Source organism: Papaver somniferum, chromosome 9 (assembly GCF_003573695.1).
Source record: "Papaver somniferum cultivar HN1 chromosome 9, ASM357369v1, whole genome shotgun sequence".
In the NCBI taxonomy this organism is placed as follows: Eukaryota; Viridiplantae; Streptophyta; class Magnoliopsida; order Ranunculales; family Papaveraceae; genus Papaver; species Papaver somniferum.
This window is the reverse complement of record NC_039366.1, coordinates 173,496,301-173,512,005: the sequence shown is the minus strand read 5'-3', so window position 1 is coordinate 173,512,005 and position 15,705 is coordinate 173,496,301. Positions and strand designations below refer to the sequence as shown.

At 37.3% G+C, this 15,705-nt stretch overlaps 2 protein-coding genes across 2 annotated transcripts; one reads left to right on the top strand and one right to left on the bottom strand.

The window, feature by feature from the left end:
• Positions 1-53: 53 nt before the first annotated feature.
• LOC113308751 (O-fucosyltransferase 3-like) lies at positions 54-4,709 on the bottom strand. Its single transcript, XM_026557215.1, has 8 exons — positions 4,040-4,709; positions 2,833-2,900; positions 2,566-2,654; positions 2,172-2,334; positions 1,775-2,064; positions 1,280-1,484; positions 1,002-1,159; positions 54-795 (listed from the first exon to the last, which is right to left on the bottom strand). The coding sequence occupies exons 1-8, from the start codon at positions 4,374-4,376 to the stop codon at positions 543-545; spliced, it is 1,563 nt and encodes a 520-aa protein (XP_026413000.1). The 5' UTR covers positions 4,377-4,709; the 3' UTR covers positions 54-542.
• Positions 4,710-5,163: 454 nt separating this feature from the next.
• Positions 5,164-14,396, top strand: LOC113308753 (transmembrane emp24 domain-containing protein p24delta9-like). Its single transcript, XM_026557217.1, has 4 exons — positions 5,164-5,440; positions 5,558-5,776; positions 13,762-13,838; positions 13,925-14,396. Exons 1-4 carry the CDS (start codon positions 5,261-5,263, stop codon positions 14,067-14,069), a joined length of 621 nt encoding a protein of 206 aa, XP_026413002.1. The 5' UTR covers positions 5,164-5,260; the 3' UTR covers positions 14,070-14,396.
• The last annotated feature ends 1,309 nt before the right edge of the window (positions 14,397-15,705 follow it).

The following is a 15,705-nucleotide window of genomic DNA, read 5'->3' as shown; positions in this document are numbered from 1 at the left end:
CAGTTTACAGAGGGAGGCAGCCATTACGATAATGATTGGGATACAGTAAAAAATGTCAGAAGGTTAGCGGTATATTTATTGAGCAATTGCCTTATCAGAGATCCGGATCACTGTCAAACAACCACGATGGAACTAATTAACACAATGAAGATCTTTTAAAGCTCTATTCTAACCATAAAAAAGAAGAAAATTGCAATTCACGAAAGACTCGTGGAAAACAGGGAGCAAATTTTAACCAAGCTTCTCCATCAGCTCGCGAATAACCTATAGAAGTCATTATGACTGTAATTGAGAATCATGGCTCTTTTAGAGAATTCAAATCCGGTTTTGAGCTTAGGTTAGTGAATTCTTCATTATTTACCTCTTTCTTTCTTCAAAGAAATTTTTTCTCCTTACAGTCACTTGACAATGGGATACAAAACTCCACCCCTTTTTTCTGTATCTCTCTTTCTTTGTACATGGAAGCAGCAGCTTAAACCAAGCTCTGGCATCAAAAAGTGAGGGCTGCAAACTGAATAAACCAGGTGTGACACCAAATAGCCTCAGATGATACTGGCTTCAGATTGAGGTTGCCAGGGTCCAAGGCATTCCTGAGGATTAGAATAGAAGTAATCCTCTTCCTTAGGCCGGTCAGGTATCACCTGCCTAATCGTGGGTTGACCCATTCGATGCTCATGAACGTGCCTCACAGCATCTGAGAATTCATCCCACGAGAGAGTGTTATTCTGGTGCAAATCTAGCAGCTCCACCAACTCCTTCCGATCCAACTGGATGGTCCTTCTAAAACCCAAGTACCTAAAGGTAGATCATGAAACCAGTCAATGTTTACTGATAAATCAGGGAGGTGAACTTACTTAAGCATAATTGTTAGCCAGGTAATTTTGGTGCAAGCAACTAATTATCTGCTACATTGCTTCTTACCATCATATTGTGGGTTCCACGTATTAGATTCAAAAGTTAAACTAAATATATGAAGAACATCAATTACAACAAGATCAAACCTGCGGTGTCCCTCGACAACTTTCGCCATATTCCCATCATAACTGGGAATAAAAACATCACTGGCAGCAGAGACCATGTAATCCAATGCAGCCATCTGAGTTGAGTGGTTTTGGAAAGGCCTTAAATCATCTTGACTTAGGAGCATCTCCTTCCTCACCTGCAAAACACATATCGAGAAAGAGTTTTGCAGAAAAAAAAAATGCTTTGTCAGGATTGAGGAGTTGGTCAAGATAGTCACTCAATCCGAAATGTATTTCTCAATTAGCATTGGACTTACTAAATTAGGATATGCAGCTCGCAGAGTAGCCAACCTTCTTTCACCACCATAAATTTCACCTGAAGCAATATATATTCGAGTACTCCTTGCAAAACCCAATGCTTGCAGGACCAAAGCAATTTCCTCTGGTGTAAGAGGACAGAGACCTTCAAGTCTCTTCTTTTCCGACACTATCTCTTTCTCCTTCCACCAAGGATATGCATACCTAAAGATTCACAATCATGATGATCAGGAATAGATTGATAAGGTACTAAAGGGATACATAAGGGTTTGGTTATAGAACTTCGCATCCCCACACCGATCTCCATCAATGGGAAAGAAAAGGATTCTGCTGGGATCATTTAACAAGAAATCCAACATTGGATTCATGAACTTCTGATTAAAGTTTTCAAACCATCTACTGGGTCGTATCACTTGATTTACAGCATACAAGATAAACTGAGAGAGTAAGCATTAGAGTTTATGTGTCACTTAATTTCGTGTGACAGCACAGACCTCATTTCTGTGAGCTCTTCTGTCTCTTTAACAGAGCATCCATGAGTACAGCCAGAAAAAGCCAGCATATCCATTTCGTATCTCAGATGCAGAACAACAAAGACTCCACTCTTCTTCAGAATTGAAATGAGCTTATTACCTAAGGCCTCAAGCTGAGGAGTAAACCTCAATGCCTGATAATTAACTCGGCAACGTAGCTTCTGTAGTTCAAGAGGGAGACCGTTATTTGCCAGGCGAGCATCCGTTTTGTTAAAATGGATGACTTTGTGTCTGCGGAAAAGTGGCAAGATCTGCAATTGAAAGACTGCCATTAAACTAGCTGATTTACTCATAATAGGATAAGGAAGCCTTATTTAAAGAACAAAAAACAGAGATCGTTAAACATATTTAGCTCTACCTGTTTGGTGTAGTATTTTTCAGTAGACCAGCTTACAGGAGGCATTGAGTACATGGTGCTGCGGGTTTTCCGGTTAAACTTTTTCGGAAGCGATTTGACTATGCGGACTTCATCTCTTAATGAGTTTACGAAGTGCTTGACATTGAATATATCCTTGAAATCACTGAAAAATAAACGAGAACAATATAACTATGTCTGAATTTGACAACATAGCTTCAGTGACTTAAATTAGAGAAACTCGATGATTTGTTCATGTTAAAGCCACTCTAAAGTTACAGATCATAGAGTAAGCTGAATCAGAAAAGTAACTTAAATGCAAGGTATTTGTAATTGGCTCGATAAAGCCGTTCTGAGACACTCTCTTAGGAAGAAAATTCTTTAAAAAAATCCCTACCTCGGATCAGCCCAAAATGAAGTTTTATCTAGCTCCGGAACTAGTAAAGTCAGGTTAAGGTAACGAGCAACAGTAACCATATCACAGATCTGCAAATAAGCCAGCCAGAATAGTTGAGAATCCAAAAGAATAATTCACAAAGAGAAAACTCCAAAAGATGCAGCCAGATGATCAGGGTCACAAGATATAGGTTCCACAAAAAATAGCAACAGACATGAAGTACAGAGCCTCTAAAAATGGAAAAGAAAGATGATAAGATTCACATACCGCAGCTCGCATTTGGTTCAGTCCACCATTGCAAGATACTCTTAGGTAACCATTACTTTTGTATATACCTAAGTCAAAAACAGTGCACGCAATTATCAAAAGACTATACTTTTGTAACATACAATAACTTCACTTTGCTTGTGCTATGTTAAATATGTGATAACCAGCTAAACTAGTTTTAATCCTTTAACATCAGGATATAGCCTTAAAAATGGATGCAGCTAAACACCCATACCCCCTATTTAAAACCTTTCTCCCTTATGTCTTTTAGGAAGTCAAAATTTAAAATGTAAAGGCACAGAATGCATGCAGAATAAGCTGTACTGCAAAAACACAATTCGCATAAACCTTTGAAATGAGAAAGAAAACTTGGTATAGACTAGGAAGAATATTATAATACCTTCACTAGGCCCACATTATACTGAGAAAGCCATTTTACGGGGCTAACGATTTTCTACTAAAAGATAATTTCTCATGAAAAAAGAAGTCATTTGATTTTAACAACTGGCATTTGAATCAAACCAGACAAATATGCATCAGCCAATGGAGCTAATTAGCAGCTCCTTTATAAGTAGAAATTCGTAATCACATTGTATAAAGTTGAGTTACATCTTATACTCCCGGTATAGTCGTATAACTGAAGCATGTTTAACATGTTAGATTTGTTTGAGTTACATGGAGTACAACTGTAAGTTAAAAGTGAGAACAGTTTTTTCATTTATTCTAAATTTCTAATACTATATTATGAAATCCAATTATGACTTTCCAAATTAGAATTTCAAGTACGAAGGCCTGGTCAGTGTTGAAAGAGATGGTTTGAGAGCCTTTGACCCAATCAACCTTAAACATATCTTCTACTTGCTCTTACCTCCTAGTTTTTGCTGACATCTATCTTATCTAATTTGTGTAATAGAGAATTAAACCTGACATGCAAGTTTCAGGTATTCAATAATTCCATTAATCCATTTTTTATTAACCATGATTAGGTAATGGCTGCCATTGACTTTTTAATACAATGTGGAAGCTTTCAATATCACAATTCAAATCCTCAAAGAACACATCGTTCATATGCCTAATCAGTAGTTTACAGTAACCAAATAGAGAAACTAATTGGTTCTGAAAAACCCTCAACATATATTCATATTCATGACAAAATTAAAAAAATAAAAACCAAAATAAACTAAAATGTAGGTTAAGAAAGACTTACGATTGGGGAGAAGGGAAGGAGGAGAATGAGGAGAGAATTGATGTTCAGAAACAATTGAGAAGTTGGTTGAATTCTTAATATCATCAGATGTATGCAGAGGACGATCAATACATGCAGTAGGCCATCCTTTCGGTAAATGTGGATGCCAAAGTTCAACCATTGAAGTAAGCTGTATAATTCCTGTCCATACCAAAATACTTGTACTCAATCGAAATATCCATACTCTAAAATTAAACCCATAACTTCCACCACCATTGCTACTCTTTCCCCCTTTCTTATTATTATAACCACCCCCATTCATACTACCACTACTACTGCCACTACTACAACTCTCCATCTCTTTATAAATCACACTCTTAACCCAAAAATTAAACCCTAATTTGGTGCACAAAAAGATTAGAGGTGCTTTTAAGAATTAGACTGAGTTGAATTTGGTAACCCTAAATTTCTCTTTCTTCTCTTCAACCTTGATTCCATGAAAGGTGTGAGGAGATGAGAGAGAAATGGGTAAATGGAGGTGGTGGTAGTGGTGGGAGAAGGAATTCTCCTTTGTTTGTTTGCCTGTATTTTGTTTCTCAAAAGCTAAAAGAAAAAAACTACGAGTCGACTCACAAAAGTACATAAATACGCGCACACAATAAGCAAAACTTTAACCGCTTCTTAATACTTATCCGAGTCGAGCGTTATCACGCCTTTATCAAAACTAATTTCCATTTTATCCTCCACTAATATAAGACATCTCAGTTACAGATGAATTGACTTTACAATATTTTTGATTTCCCTTTTCTGATGATTATGTGCCTGGTTCTTGTTAGAAACGGTTCAAATGAATCAAACGAACTCGTGTTCGGAACAGTGATCTAAACAGACTGGAGTTCCTCTAAATCTCACGAAATCTCGAAAAACACGAGGGAGTTGGGACATACCTAACGACCACTTCACTTTATGCCCCTGCCCTTAACTACTCCACGTGTGACCGGAATTCTTTCCACGTTCCCCTGCTCCTTTACATGGGGTACGTGGCAGTTAAATATACTCATAATTTGGTAATAACAATCCTCGAGAAGCACACGATCAAACCAAGATCACTGTCGCTTCACTCTTCAGCAAACTTTACCCGCTCTTTTCCCTGAACTAGTCACAAAAATAGTAGAGAGTGAAAGATTCGTGAGAGTGCGATATCCTCCTGGTTTAAGCTGGAATCTTTGGGGGTTTATCAAAATGCTTCAAATCAGAGTAATTTTGATTCTTTCTTTACTGATTCAGATTGAATCTTTTGTATTCAACCTTGAATCAGGTCGAACAAAATGTATCTCTGAAGATCTATACATCAACTCAGTAACTCATGCTCATTACTTCATCAATGGCACTGCTTCTCACAATTACAAGATCTCTGCTAGAGTAAGTAGATCTTATTAACTTCTTACGGATTCAAGTTCTAATTTAAGTAAATCATTTCCGTTTTCCTGTTTGTTTAATTAGGGTTTCTTTATTTTGTTGTTATTGTTGTTGTTTTAGGTGAGTGATCCAGATGGGGAAAGCTTACATTATGCTGAAAGTGTTGAAAAGGGGGAATTTGCATTTACTGCAACTAAAAATGGAGAACATAATGTTTGTTTTTGGTCTCCATATTTTGATCCTTCGGTTCCGCCTATACCTATCGAGTTTGAATGGAGAACAGGCGTGGCTATGAAACAACAAATCAGTAATTCCATTCTCAGGAAAGACAAAATCAGTGTATGTATCTAAACTCTACTTGTAAATGTCTTAATTTTTTTCCGCAATTCCCATGTATATGAATCTATGATTACTTGATGTTATTAAGCTTTTGCAATTAAACTTGCTTGATCTAAACCAGTATAAAATGTGACATCTTTGAGTGAACACTAGCAATGTTTATAGTTCTGTGTAGATTATCAGCGTAGAGTATAGTAGTTGTTTCTGGTGCTGTATCTGATAATTGGTTTCCAAGGAAATTTTAATAGTTTCTGGTTGAGTACAATTATTTAGAGTTCTGATTCCCCTGTACAACATGCTTATTGAAATTCCCAAGAAGTGTAGGTGAAGGTGCAAGCTTGCATGAACCTAGGCATTGTAGACAAGGAATTTAAACCCCGGTAGACGAATGTGGTTCTGCTCCCATTAGTAGAGTTTTGATTGTTAACATGTTATATACAAATACCATAACCATTCTGAAAATATCCTTCCAGGCTACACAAATTCAGCAATCGTCAATGGCAGTAGTTGCTAATATCCTTAGAAAGACTGCAACTATTGGCAAATGGAAGAATAATACAGTTAAAGAAATAGCAGTGTGTTCATCATTCCTTTGAAATCATACTAGTCGCGGGAGGCATAGGTGTGGATGAAACAAAATAGCAGAAGGCTCTGGTTAACTAGAGATGTTAAGATTTAGTGGACTAATTACCATAACATTTTATGAACTTTGTTAGGAATTACACTGTATGCTAGTTCTGTTATTATCAACGTACTCTTGTTGATCTAGCGAAAGTAAAGAGCAATCCCTGCTGACTCAAACAATCAACATACTTAGAAGATTGATTGTCTCAACCTTGATGAGGTAAAAACAGTAGAAGTCCATGCTTCTCTCTTGTAGTACTTGGGTACTGAACGACTTACCTGCTGGGGGTCTCAGTGTTGAAATATAAGTCTCATGGTCAGGTTACATAAGGATGTGTAGTATGTGTGCACAAGGATTGTTTACATGTCTGTGTACATATGGTTATGCAGAGTAGGAATTGTGGTCAGTGATTCATGAACAGTGTTTAAATATTTTCTTCCTTTGTACAATTATAACTGTACGAAGTTAATGTATAATGTTAGGGGTTTACACTCTTCCATTCACTCTCCATTGAATTCTACATGGTATCAGAGCTCAAGAGAGAAGAGAAAACCCAACCTAGATCTACTGTAGCATCAATTGAGATTCAAATTCGTAAGTTAGATCCTTAAGCTGTTTTTGAAAAAGCTGTGAGATGTTCTTGAATAACCTGTGGCTGTTTGTAAGTTGGTTTCTCCTTTAAAGTTTGTCTTTGTTGTTGAGTTAAAAGTAGAGCTATGTCTAGTACTTCTGAAAATAATAGTTTGTCTCAATCTAGGAGTTCAGCATCTCTAGACTTTTCTCATAATAATAGTATAAATATCAAGATGACATCTTGTAAGTTGGATGGATGATACCAACTATCTTGGCTGGTCTCAAATGTCAAGATGGCATCTTGTAAGTTGGACGATACCAACTATCTTGTCTGGTATCATCGGGTGAAACTTTACATCATTGGTAAAGGAAAGATGGGGTATTTAATCGGTAGCAAAGTCTGTCCAACAATCACAAACCCTACATCATAATGATATGGTTATTACTTATTAGATTCAGTGTCTCTTGATCCAAGGAGTAGCTTTATGCGCCTAGCCACTGTAAAAGAAGTGTGGCATTCAATCGCTTAGATCTATGTGTGGTGAGTGGTGATGCTACACAGATCTATGATTTTAATCATTGAGTTGTAGAGACACGGCAGAATAATAGACCTCTTGATCCAAGGAGGTCTATTATGCGCCTAGCCATTATGATATGGTTATTACTTATTAGATTCAGTGTCTCTTGATCCAAGGAGTAGCTTTATGTGCCTAGCCACTATAAAAGAAGTGTGGCATTCAATCGCTTAGATCTATGTGTGGTGAGTGGTGATGCTACACAGATCTATGATTTTAATCATTGAGTTGTAGAGACACGGCAGAATAATAGACCTCTGTCGATCTACTATAGTGCTCTTCAAGCTTTGTGGCAAACACTTGATTTCCTCCTGCCATGTGACATGGAGAATGTAGCTGACACCATCAAGTCACAGAAGAGAATGAAAAAGGGTCGGGTCATTAAGTTCTTTGCTGGTCTAGGCTCTTATTTTGACCCCATCAGGATTCAAATAGGGAATGGATCCATTGCCAACACTTGGGCCAGTTTATGGAATTGTGAGGTCTGAAGAACTTCGCAGAGTTGCTTCACGTCTCATACTTCAATAGAAACCTGTTTTGAGGCATACTGAATTTTTTTGAGGCATACTAAATAATGCCAAAATAGGGTCACTAAATAAAAAACAACATCACCCCTTATCTACTCTTTTTGATAATGGCATAACTACCCTTACATAAGAGGTTCAAAAAAAAAGAGATTCGGCTGATAGGTTATCAGCCGAACTTCACTCTGTAACTGACGAATTTTAGGTTCGGCTGATTCTAACAAAATCTAGCAAAGTCGCATCAGCCTAACATAGTGTTTCTCTAAATCATACACTAGGTTCGGCTCAAAATTTATATTCTAAGATCAGCCGAACTGATCTTCTGAATTTTAAAACGAAGAAGAAGGCTAGGTTCGGCTGATTCAAACAAAATCTAGCGAAGTCGCATTAGCCGAACATAGTGTCTCATTGTTGTCATATACTAGGTTTGGCTCAAAATTGATATTCCAAGATCAGCCGAACTGATCTTCTGAAAACCCTAATTCCATCCTTGAAATCATATTCAAACAAAATTAAATCAATTAAAAACAAGATGGGTTTGTTACAAATACATTCTAAAATACATCTAAGAGCAATTGAGATTTGGATTTCGTACTCCAACATTGCTCACTTCGATTCGTGTTTCGTTTGCTTGATTAATTGCTTGATTGAATTGGAGTCCAGGATGTTTAAGTTTAAAGGTTACTTTGATTTTTGATTTTATGTTTTTGAGGATAAGGGCATTCTAGTAATTTAAACTATTTAAGGATATATACGTAATTGCACTACCTTTAGACACCCCTTATAAACCCACCCTAGATGGGATAATGAATGAGTATGCCTCAAAAAAATGCAGTATGTCTCAAAACAGGTTTCCTTCAATAGCCATACCAAAAAAAAAAAAAGCCTGGTGAGAAAGACTCGTTATATTGTGACTATCGTAATAAAAGAAAACATACCAGGAAGACATGAATGGACGTTCACAGTGGAGGAATAGTAATAGGAGAGGGGTTATTCTAATGGCAGTGTTGAAGGAAGAAGAGGTCACAATGGTGGCCCAAAAACATATTACACGGAAGAAGAGAAGGTCATAATGGTGGCCCAAAAACATACTGCACAACTGATGAGGAGTTTCAACCTACATCAACCAGCTCTTTTTCTCAACCATCTCCTCAACCATCCTAAGGCCAAATGAGTATGCTCGAATGTTGTCTCCCAAGGAGAATTCTGTTGGATCTACTTCTATGGCTCAATCAGGTAACAAAGGCACTTTTGGTAATCCAATTAGATCTGCATGTGATAAATCTAAGGATCCTTAGATTGTTGATAGTGGAGCAACAAATCACATGTCTACGAAATCTAACATGTTTTCCACTTATAATCCCAATCCCAGTAAGCCGTGTATCTTGACTGTTGACAAATCTCCAACTTTGGTTAAGGGTTATCCCAATAACTCGCTCCATATTCCTTTCTACGGTGTTACATGTCCCAAATCACTCTTGCAATTTCCTCTCCATCAGTCAGATAATTAAAGTTTTAAAGGGTAGTTTTACCTTCTTTGGCACACATTGTGTTTTTCAAGATCTGATTAGGAAAGGCAACTCTGGTTTGGGTAAGGAGGAAGGAGGCCTTTAGTACCTAGAATTACAAGAGACTGAACAAGAGAGCAGCACACGAGCTTACAAATCAACAAGTTGATCTAGTTGTGAAGAACGAGTCTGGATGTGGCTTAAACGACTAGGACATCCTTATTTTGGGTATTTGCAAAGGTTGTTCCCTAAGTTGTTTCCAGAACTTGATATATCTAAATTTCATTGTGAAACATGTGAGATAACTAAACATCACCGTGTTCCTTGTCCTTTAAGCATAAATAGAAGTATCTCCTTTTGCTATCTGTACATAGTGATGTCTGGGGTCTTTCACGTGTCATTGCTGCTTGTGGCTTTCGTTGGTTTGTTAATCTTATTCTTGGGTTTACTTACTGAAAGATAGGAGCAACATCCATGCTGTCTTCAAGAACTTTCATAAGTTTGTGCTTACCCAGTTTAACAGGAAAATTCAAGTGTTAAAATCTGATAGGGATGGTGAGTATGTAAAGCAAGGTCTTTCATCTTACTTCTTGGACATGAGATTTCCCACCAAACCTCTTCTACTAATGCCCCTTAGAAAAATGGAGTTGCTGAGCCAAAAAAATGGCACCTATTAGAAGTCACTAGATGCTTGTTGTTTCAAATGAGTGTGCCAAAGAGGTATTGGGGCGATGATGTCCTTACTGCAGCAGAGCTACTTAACAAGATGCATTTTCGAGTTCTAAATTTCCAAACACCTGGTGTTGTCGTTTCTCTTGGCCTTTCACTTCAACCTCACACCTGCTCTAATAAAGGTTTTTGGGTGTGTTGGTTATGCTCATGTCCATAAAAAAGATCAAAATAAACTGGATCCGATAGCTCTTAGATGTATATTCTCAAGATATTCAGCTACTCAAAAAGGCTACAGGTATTGTCACCCTCCTACGGGAAAGATCTATGTATCTGAGGGTGTAACTTTTGTGAAGATCAAGCCTACTTCTTAGGGTATTCAGATGCTTCTCTTCAAGGGGTAAGGAAAGATGATCAGCCTTGGTTTGATATTCCTTGATCAGTAACTAAGGAAAGATGTACTTCATTAGGCATGGCTCCTCAACCTCAGGTTATTCCGCAGCTTTAGGTTTACAAACGAAAAGATACAGCTCCTCAGGTAGCAAGTAAATTCGAACAAGAACCTTCTAAAGTTCCTGCTGAAGCTACCTTAAGAGCAAATGAAGATGATCTTTTAGATGATGAGTCCAGAAATGTTGTAGGTGTACATTCAGCTGATGATCCACAAATTTTGTGGAAAATAGGTATCCTAGTCGCACTCGCATGCCTCGGACTCGATATGGATATTCTACTGATCATCTAATCTCTAATTTTGTATCTTCTTATCATCTGTCTCCTTCTTATGCTGGTTTTGCAAATTATCATCTGTTACAATTCTTACAAGGGTTGAAGATGCTCTTGTTGATCCAAAATGGAAGCAAGCTCTGATGGAAGAAAAGAAAACTCTAAAAGAGAATTTCACATGGGATGAGGTCGAGCTACCTGAAGGAAAAAAGACGGTTGGTTGCAAGTTGGTATGAAATTCAAGTCTGATGGAACTATTGAGAGATATGAAGCAAGATTATTAGCCAAGGGTTATACTCAGACTTATAGAATTGACTATCAAGAAACCTTTGCACCCGTTGCTAAGATGAACACGATTCATGTCTTGTTATTTTTGGCAGCAAACAAGGAATGACCACTTAACAGTTCGATGTGAAGAATGTTTTTCTTAATGGTGATTTGGAAGAGGAAGTATACGTGGACATTCCTTCCGAAAACAACCACTAATGAAGGAAAAGTATGCAAATTGAGTCTCCAAGGCATGGTTTGGCAAGTTCACCCAAAGTATGTTAAGATATGAATTTCGGCAAAATCAGGCAGATCGTATCCTGTTCCTCAAACGTGCATGGAAGGAAAAATCACCATACTTATTTTCTATGTGGATGACATTATAATGACAGGTGATGATGTGGAAGAAATGGGGAAGGTAGAATCTTAGATAAAGGACTGAGGAGAGTTGTGCTACTTTCTAGGAATTGAAGTGGAAGATCAAAAAGAGTATTTACATCTCCCAAAGGAAATATGTTTTAGATCTTCTAGCCGAGACAGGGATGTTAGGCTGCCGGCCTACTGACGCACCAATATAACCAAATCAGAAGCTGGGAAAAGCACACGACACTGCGCGGACAAAGAAAGGTATCAAAGGCTAGTGGGAAAAATAATTTATCGTCTCACACTCGTTCTGACATTGCATACTATGTGAGTGTTGTAAGCCAGGTTATGAATGCTCCATGGGAGACGCATATGGTTGTGGTGTATATAATACTTCGCTGTCTAAAGTCTGCACCAGCAAAAGGGTTGTTATTTCTAGGAATAACTACATGGAGGTTGGGGCATACATGGATGCAGATTGGGCAGGGTCCTTGATTGATCATAGATTTACCTCTGGCTATTATTTTTTTGTGGGAGGAAACCTAGTAATTTGGCGCCGCAAGAAGCGGATATAGCCAGATTTAGTGCATAAACAGAGTTTAGGGTTATGGCTCGGAATCTGTGAGTTATAATTGTTAAGAATATTGTTGACAACCAGAGTTTAGGGTTATGACTCGGAATCTATGAGTTATTATTGTTAAGAATATTGTTGACAGATATTGGGTTCATGAAGTTATTATGATTGATCATAGATCTACCTCTGGCTATTGTGCTTTTGTGGGAGGAAACCTAGTAATTTGGCGCCGCAAGAAGCAGTTTTAGCTAGATTTAGTGCAGAAGTAGAGTTTATGGTTAAGGCTCGGGATCTGTGAGCCCTAAAGGTCTACGAAGTTATATTGCGACAACAAGGTTGCCGTTAGCATTGCTCATAATCCAGTTGAACATGATAGAACCAAATATGTAGAAGTTGATAAACATTTCATTAAAGAGAAATTGAATGAAGGACTCATCAGCACTCCCTTTGTTAGAACTGAAAATTAGATTCCTAATATTTTGACAAAATGAGTTCCGTGTCGACCATTTAACACTTTCCTTGATAAGCTTGGTATGCTAAATATCTACGGCTTGAGGGGAGTGTTGAAATATAAGTCTCATGGTCAGGTTACATAAGGCTGTGTAGTATGTGAGTACAAGAATTGTTCACATACATATAGTCTGTGTACATATGGTTGTGCATAGTAGGAATAGTGTTTAATGATTCATGAACAATGTTTAGATATTTTCTCCCTTTGAGGGTATTGCTGCATGTACAAAGTTAATGTCTAAAGTTAGGGGTTTACTATCTGAGTGGTTTAGACTCTTCCATTCACTCTCTCTTGATTTCCATACTAAGTTGTGGAAATTCCATCCTTTGCTTCTTGTTGGTCAATTTGGGTGGTTGCATAGTGCAAATTCTTATTTTACAGTGTAGTGAACTTTTCATGAAGGTTTATTTCGCAGTTCAAGGATTTCGCTGGAGTAGTTTCTATTTACATGAGATTCTTTTTACAGATCTTTCTACGGGATATCTTTGTAGCTCATCCCCATATTGGCCCAAAATTCTTAGGTACTGATGTTATGATCAAGTTTTTAGTCTGAGCCCACTGAATATTAAAGTATCCCATGTGATTATCAATTTCATTTATCGAATTGAAAGAATTAGAGTTTTTTTGTTTTGACACCGGAGAATTAGAATTAATATTGTACTAAATTGAAATTTAGTGCACTCAGTCTTAACTGATGTGAAGTGCGGCTCACTTGAGAGGATATGTATCCTGTTGAACCTATACGTATATCTCTATCTCTATTTTGAAAAAATGCCCTACCAATATCATAGAAATGCTTGAACTATTATTACCGCTTTTCTAAAAAAAAGTTGCGCACCCTTTGGCCGCCAAATGCAGAGCCCTACCCAAGAAGAAATCCTAGGTTCATCCCTGATTGGTCAAATGGTTCTTTTTATATTTGTATAACTTGTAACACAAGACTCATCCAGTTAGTGGTCCAAATCAGAAAGCAAACCCCAATTTTGAAAAGTAAATCTCAGGACAATGAGTGTGGTATGTATATAAAGTTTTTTTTAGTTATGATCCTGATGCCTTACACCACTATCTTCCAGTTCACTGAACTAGAATTGAAAAAGCTGGAGGAATGGATCCTATCTATCCATGAAAGCATGAAGAACCTTAGAGAAAGGTACATATGTGGCATCTTCGTTTCACAAGTTAGAACTCATGATTTGATTAGAAGATGATTAACCCTTTGTATTCTTTGTGGTTAAGGGAGGAGGAAATGCAGATGCTTAACCAATCAACCAACTCAAGAATGGCCTTGCTGAGTATGTTATCGTTGTTTGTTTGCTTGGGTGTTGCTGATCTGCAATTATGGCATTTAAAGACTTTCTTTGAAAGAAAAAAAGTTATTTGAATGGGCTTCGCTGAAAGGTTGTAGCATTGTAGCTGAGTACGTTTCTCTCTATTCTTCGATTGCCTTGGGTGCTCTTCATTACTTTCTCTCTATTCATCGATTACCTTGGTTTTGTCTCTTCAGATGTTTGATCACTTTCTGATTAGTATGAAAAAAAAAATTGTACATGAATTACATATATACATCACTCACTCAATGGATTAGTGGGATGCTCCATCTATGTAAATTTGTTATAAACATAGATTTACTTTTTGTACATTGCCATATGCAGTGTGGTTGTTTCAATGCAAATTGATGGTTATGATCTTCTAATGTTGTTTCGCTTGGTATTTTATGACCCGTGCATTGTCTTCTAAATATCAGGGCAGTTAAAGTGAAACCAGTTGGGAGACAGAAAGTGGGATTTGAACAAACTACATTGCTTGATCATTTGTCCACCTTAACAATGTAGATGGATTTCGTGAATGCCTGAGTCTGATGACGATCATTAAATAACTCTTATGCCCGAGTTTGAATGTGAAAATCTCATGATAACTTTATTAGCTTTTAGAAGTTGGGTTGCTTTTTGGAGATCTTTTAAGGGGCTAAAAACTATAGGCCTAGTTAGATTTACACAGTAGAGACCAAGTTGCTCTTTAAGAATATGGGACCAACTGTTATTGTTGACAAGTTTACATCACATGAGTGATTACAAAGAACCAAAGATATACAAGTAACATCCATATCATACAAAAAGAAAATGTTAGTCTCTTAAGTTAAGGATGTTTTATGGTTTAATTGATTAATTGTTGGAATGAGTAGTCATTAATGAGTTGCATAATCTTGTAACAAAATAAGCACACAACATGGAGTAAAGAGTTTGTTTGCCAACTCAATTAACTAGGAATATTATCTACAGATGAGAAAAGAAATGAAAGAATGCATTTAACAAGGAAAGAAGAAAAACTTTAACTTTGTGAGCAAACTCATTTTGAATTTTGAGAGATGATTTTACTGTCAGGGAACCCATAGTAAAATCAGGGGAGAAAAGAAAGACCGAAACACACCGCGTCGCTACCAGCGTACAAGTGGTATGTCAAAAAAATGACATTGTCCAACTTATTTAGTTACCATGGATTCAAAATAAACATATCAACGGAACCTACTTCCAAACGGTGAAATACTAATCTGTAACAAGTTAATTACCAGGTTTCTCCTATAACAGGCAAATCGATTCATACCTTAATTTGTTTTGCAACATCCAATCAGTTCCCATTGTACAGTAGTGTACTAGTGTGTGGGGAACGGGAGCTTTGAGCTCGTACATAATAAAATCTGTTTCTACGTGCAGCGCATGTGATACCCCTCGGTCAGTGTGATACCACTACAAATCCATCCACGAGAAGTGAAGTGAGAAAAGTTGTTGAAAACATTTGCAGTTATTTAATAAAAGAAATGTCAGCTTTAAAGAAGCAAGGGCCCGTTTGGCTCCATTAAAAATGAAAGGGACTCTTCGTCAACCAGTTTTATTGATTGAAGAAGAAAGCTTTCTTTTTGTTGCATAAACAGAAGCCCGACTGAGAGAATCTGATCATCACCACCACTATCATCTTAACACACGCCACGTTGCTACTATATACAACATCTAAAAATATCT

Excerpts from the sequence above, each read along its gene's own strand:
- LOC113308751 (XM_026557215.1), bottom strand. The coding sequence starts at position 4,376 with ATGGAGAGTTGTAGTAGTGGCAGTAGTAGTGGTAGTATGAATGGGGGT. Across the intron at positions 2,901-4,039 it reads TCCTTCCCTTCTCCCCAATC|GTATATACAAAAGTAATGGT; the intron begins GTAAGTCTTTCT and ends TTTTTGACTTAG. Across the intron at positions 1,160-1,279 it reads GAGCTGCATATCCTAATTTA|GTGAGGAAGGAGATGCTCCT; the intron begins GTAAGTCCAATG and ends TGTGTTTTGCAG.
- LOC113308753 (XM_026557217.1), top strand. The coding sequence starts at position 5,261 with ATGCTTCAAATCAGAGTAATTTTGATTCTTTCTTTACTGATTCAGATT. Across the intron at positions 5,777-13,761 it reads TCAGGAAAGACAAAATCAGT|TTCACTGAACTAGAATTGAA; the intron begins GTATGTATCTAA and ends ACTATCTTCCAG. Across the intron at positions 13,839-13,924 it reads ATGAAGAACCTTAGAGAAAG|GGAGGAGGAAATGCAGATGC; the intron begins GTACATATGTGG and ends TTTGTGGTTAAG.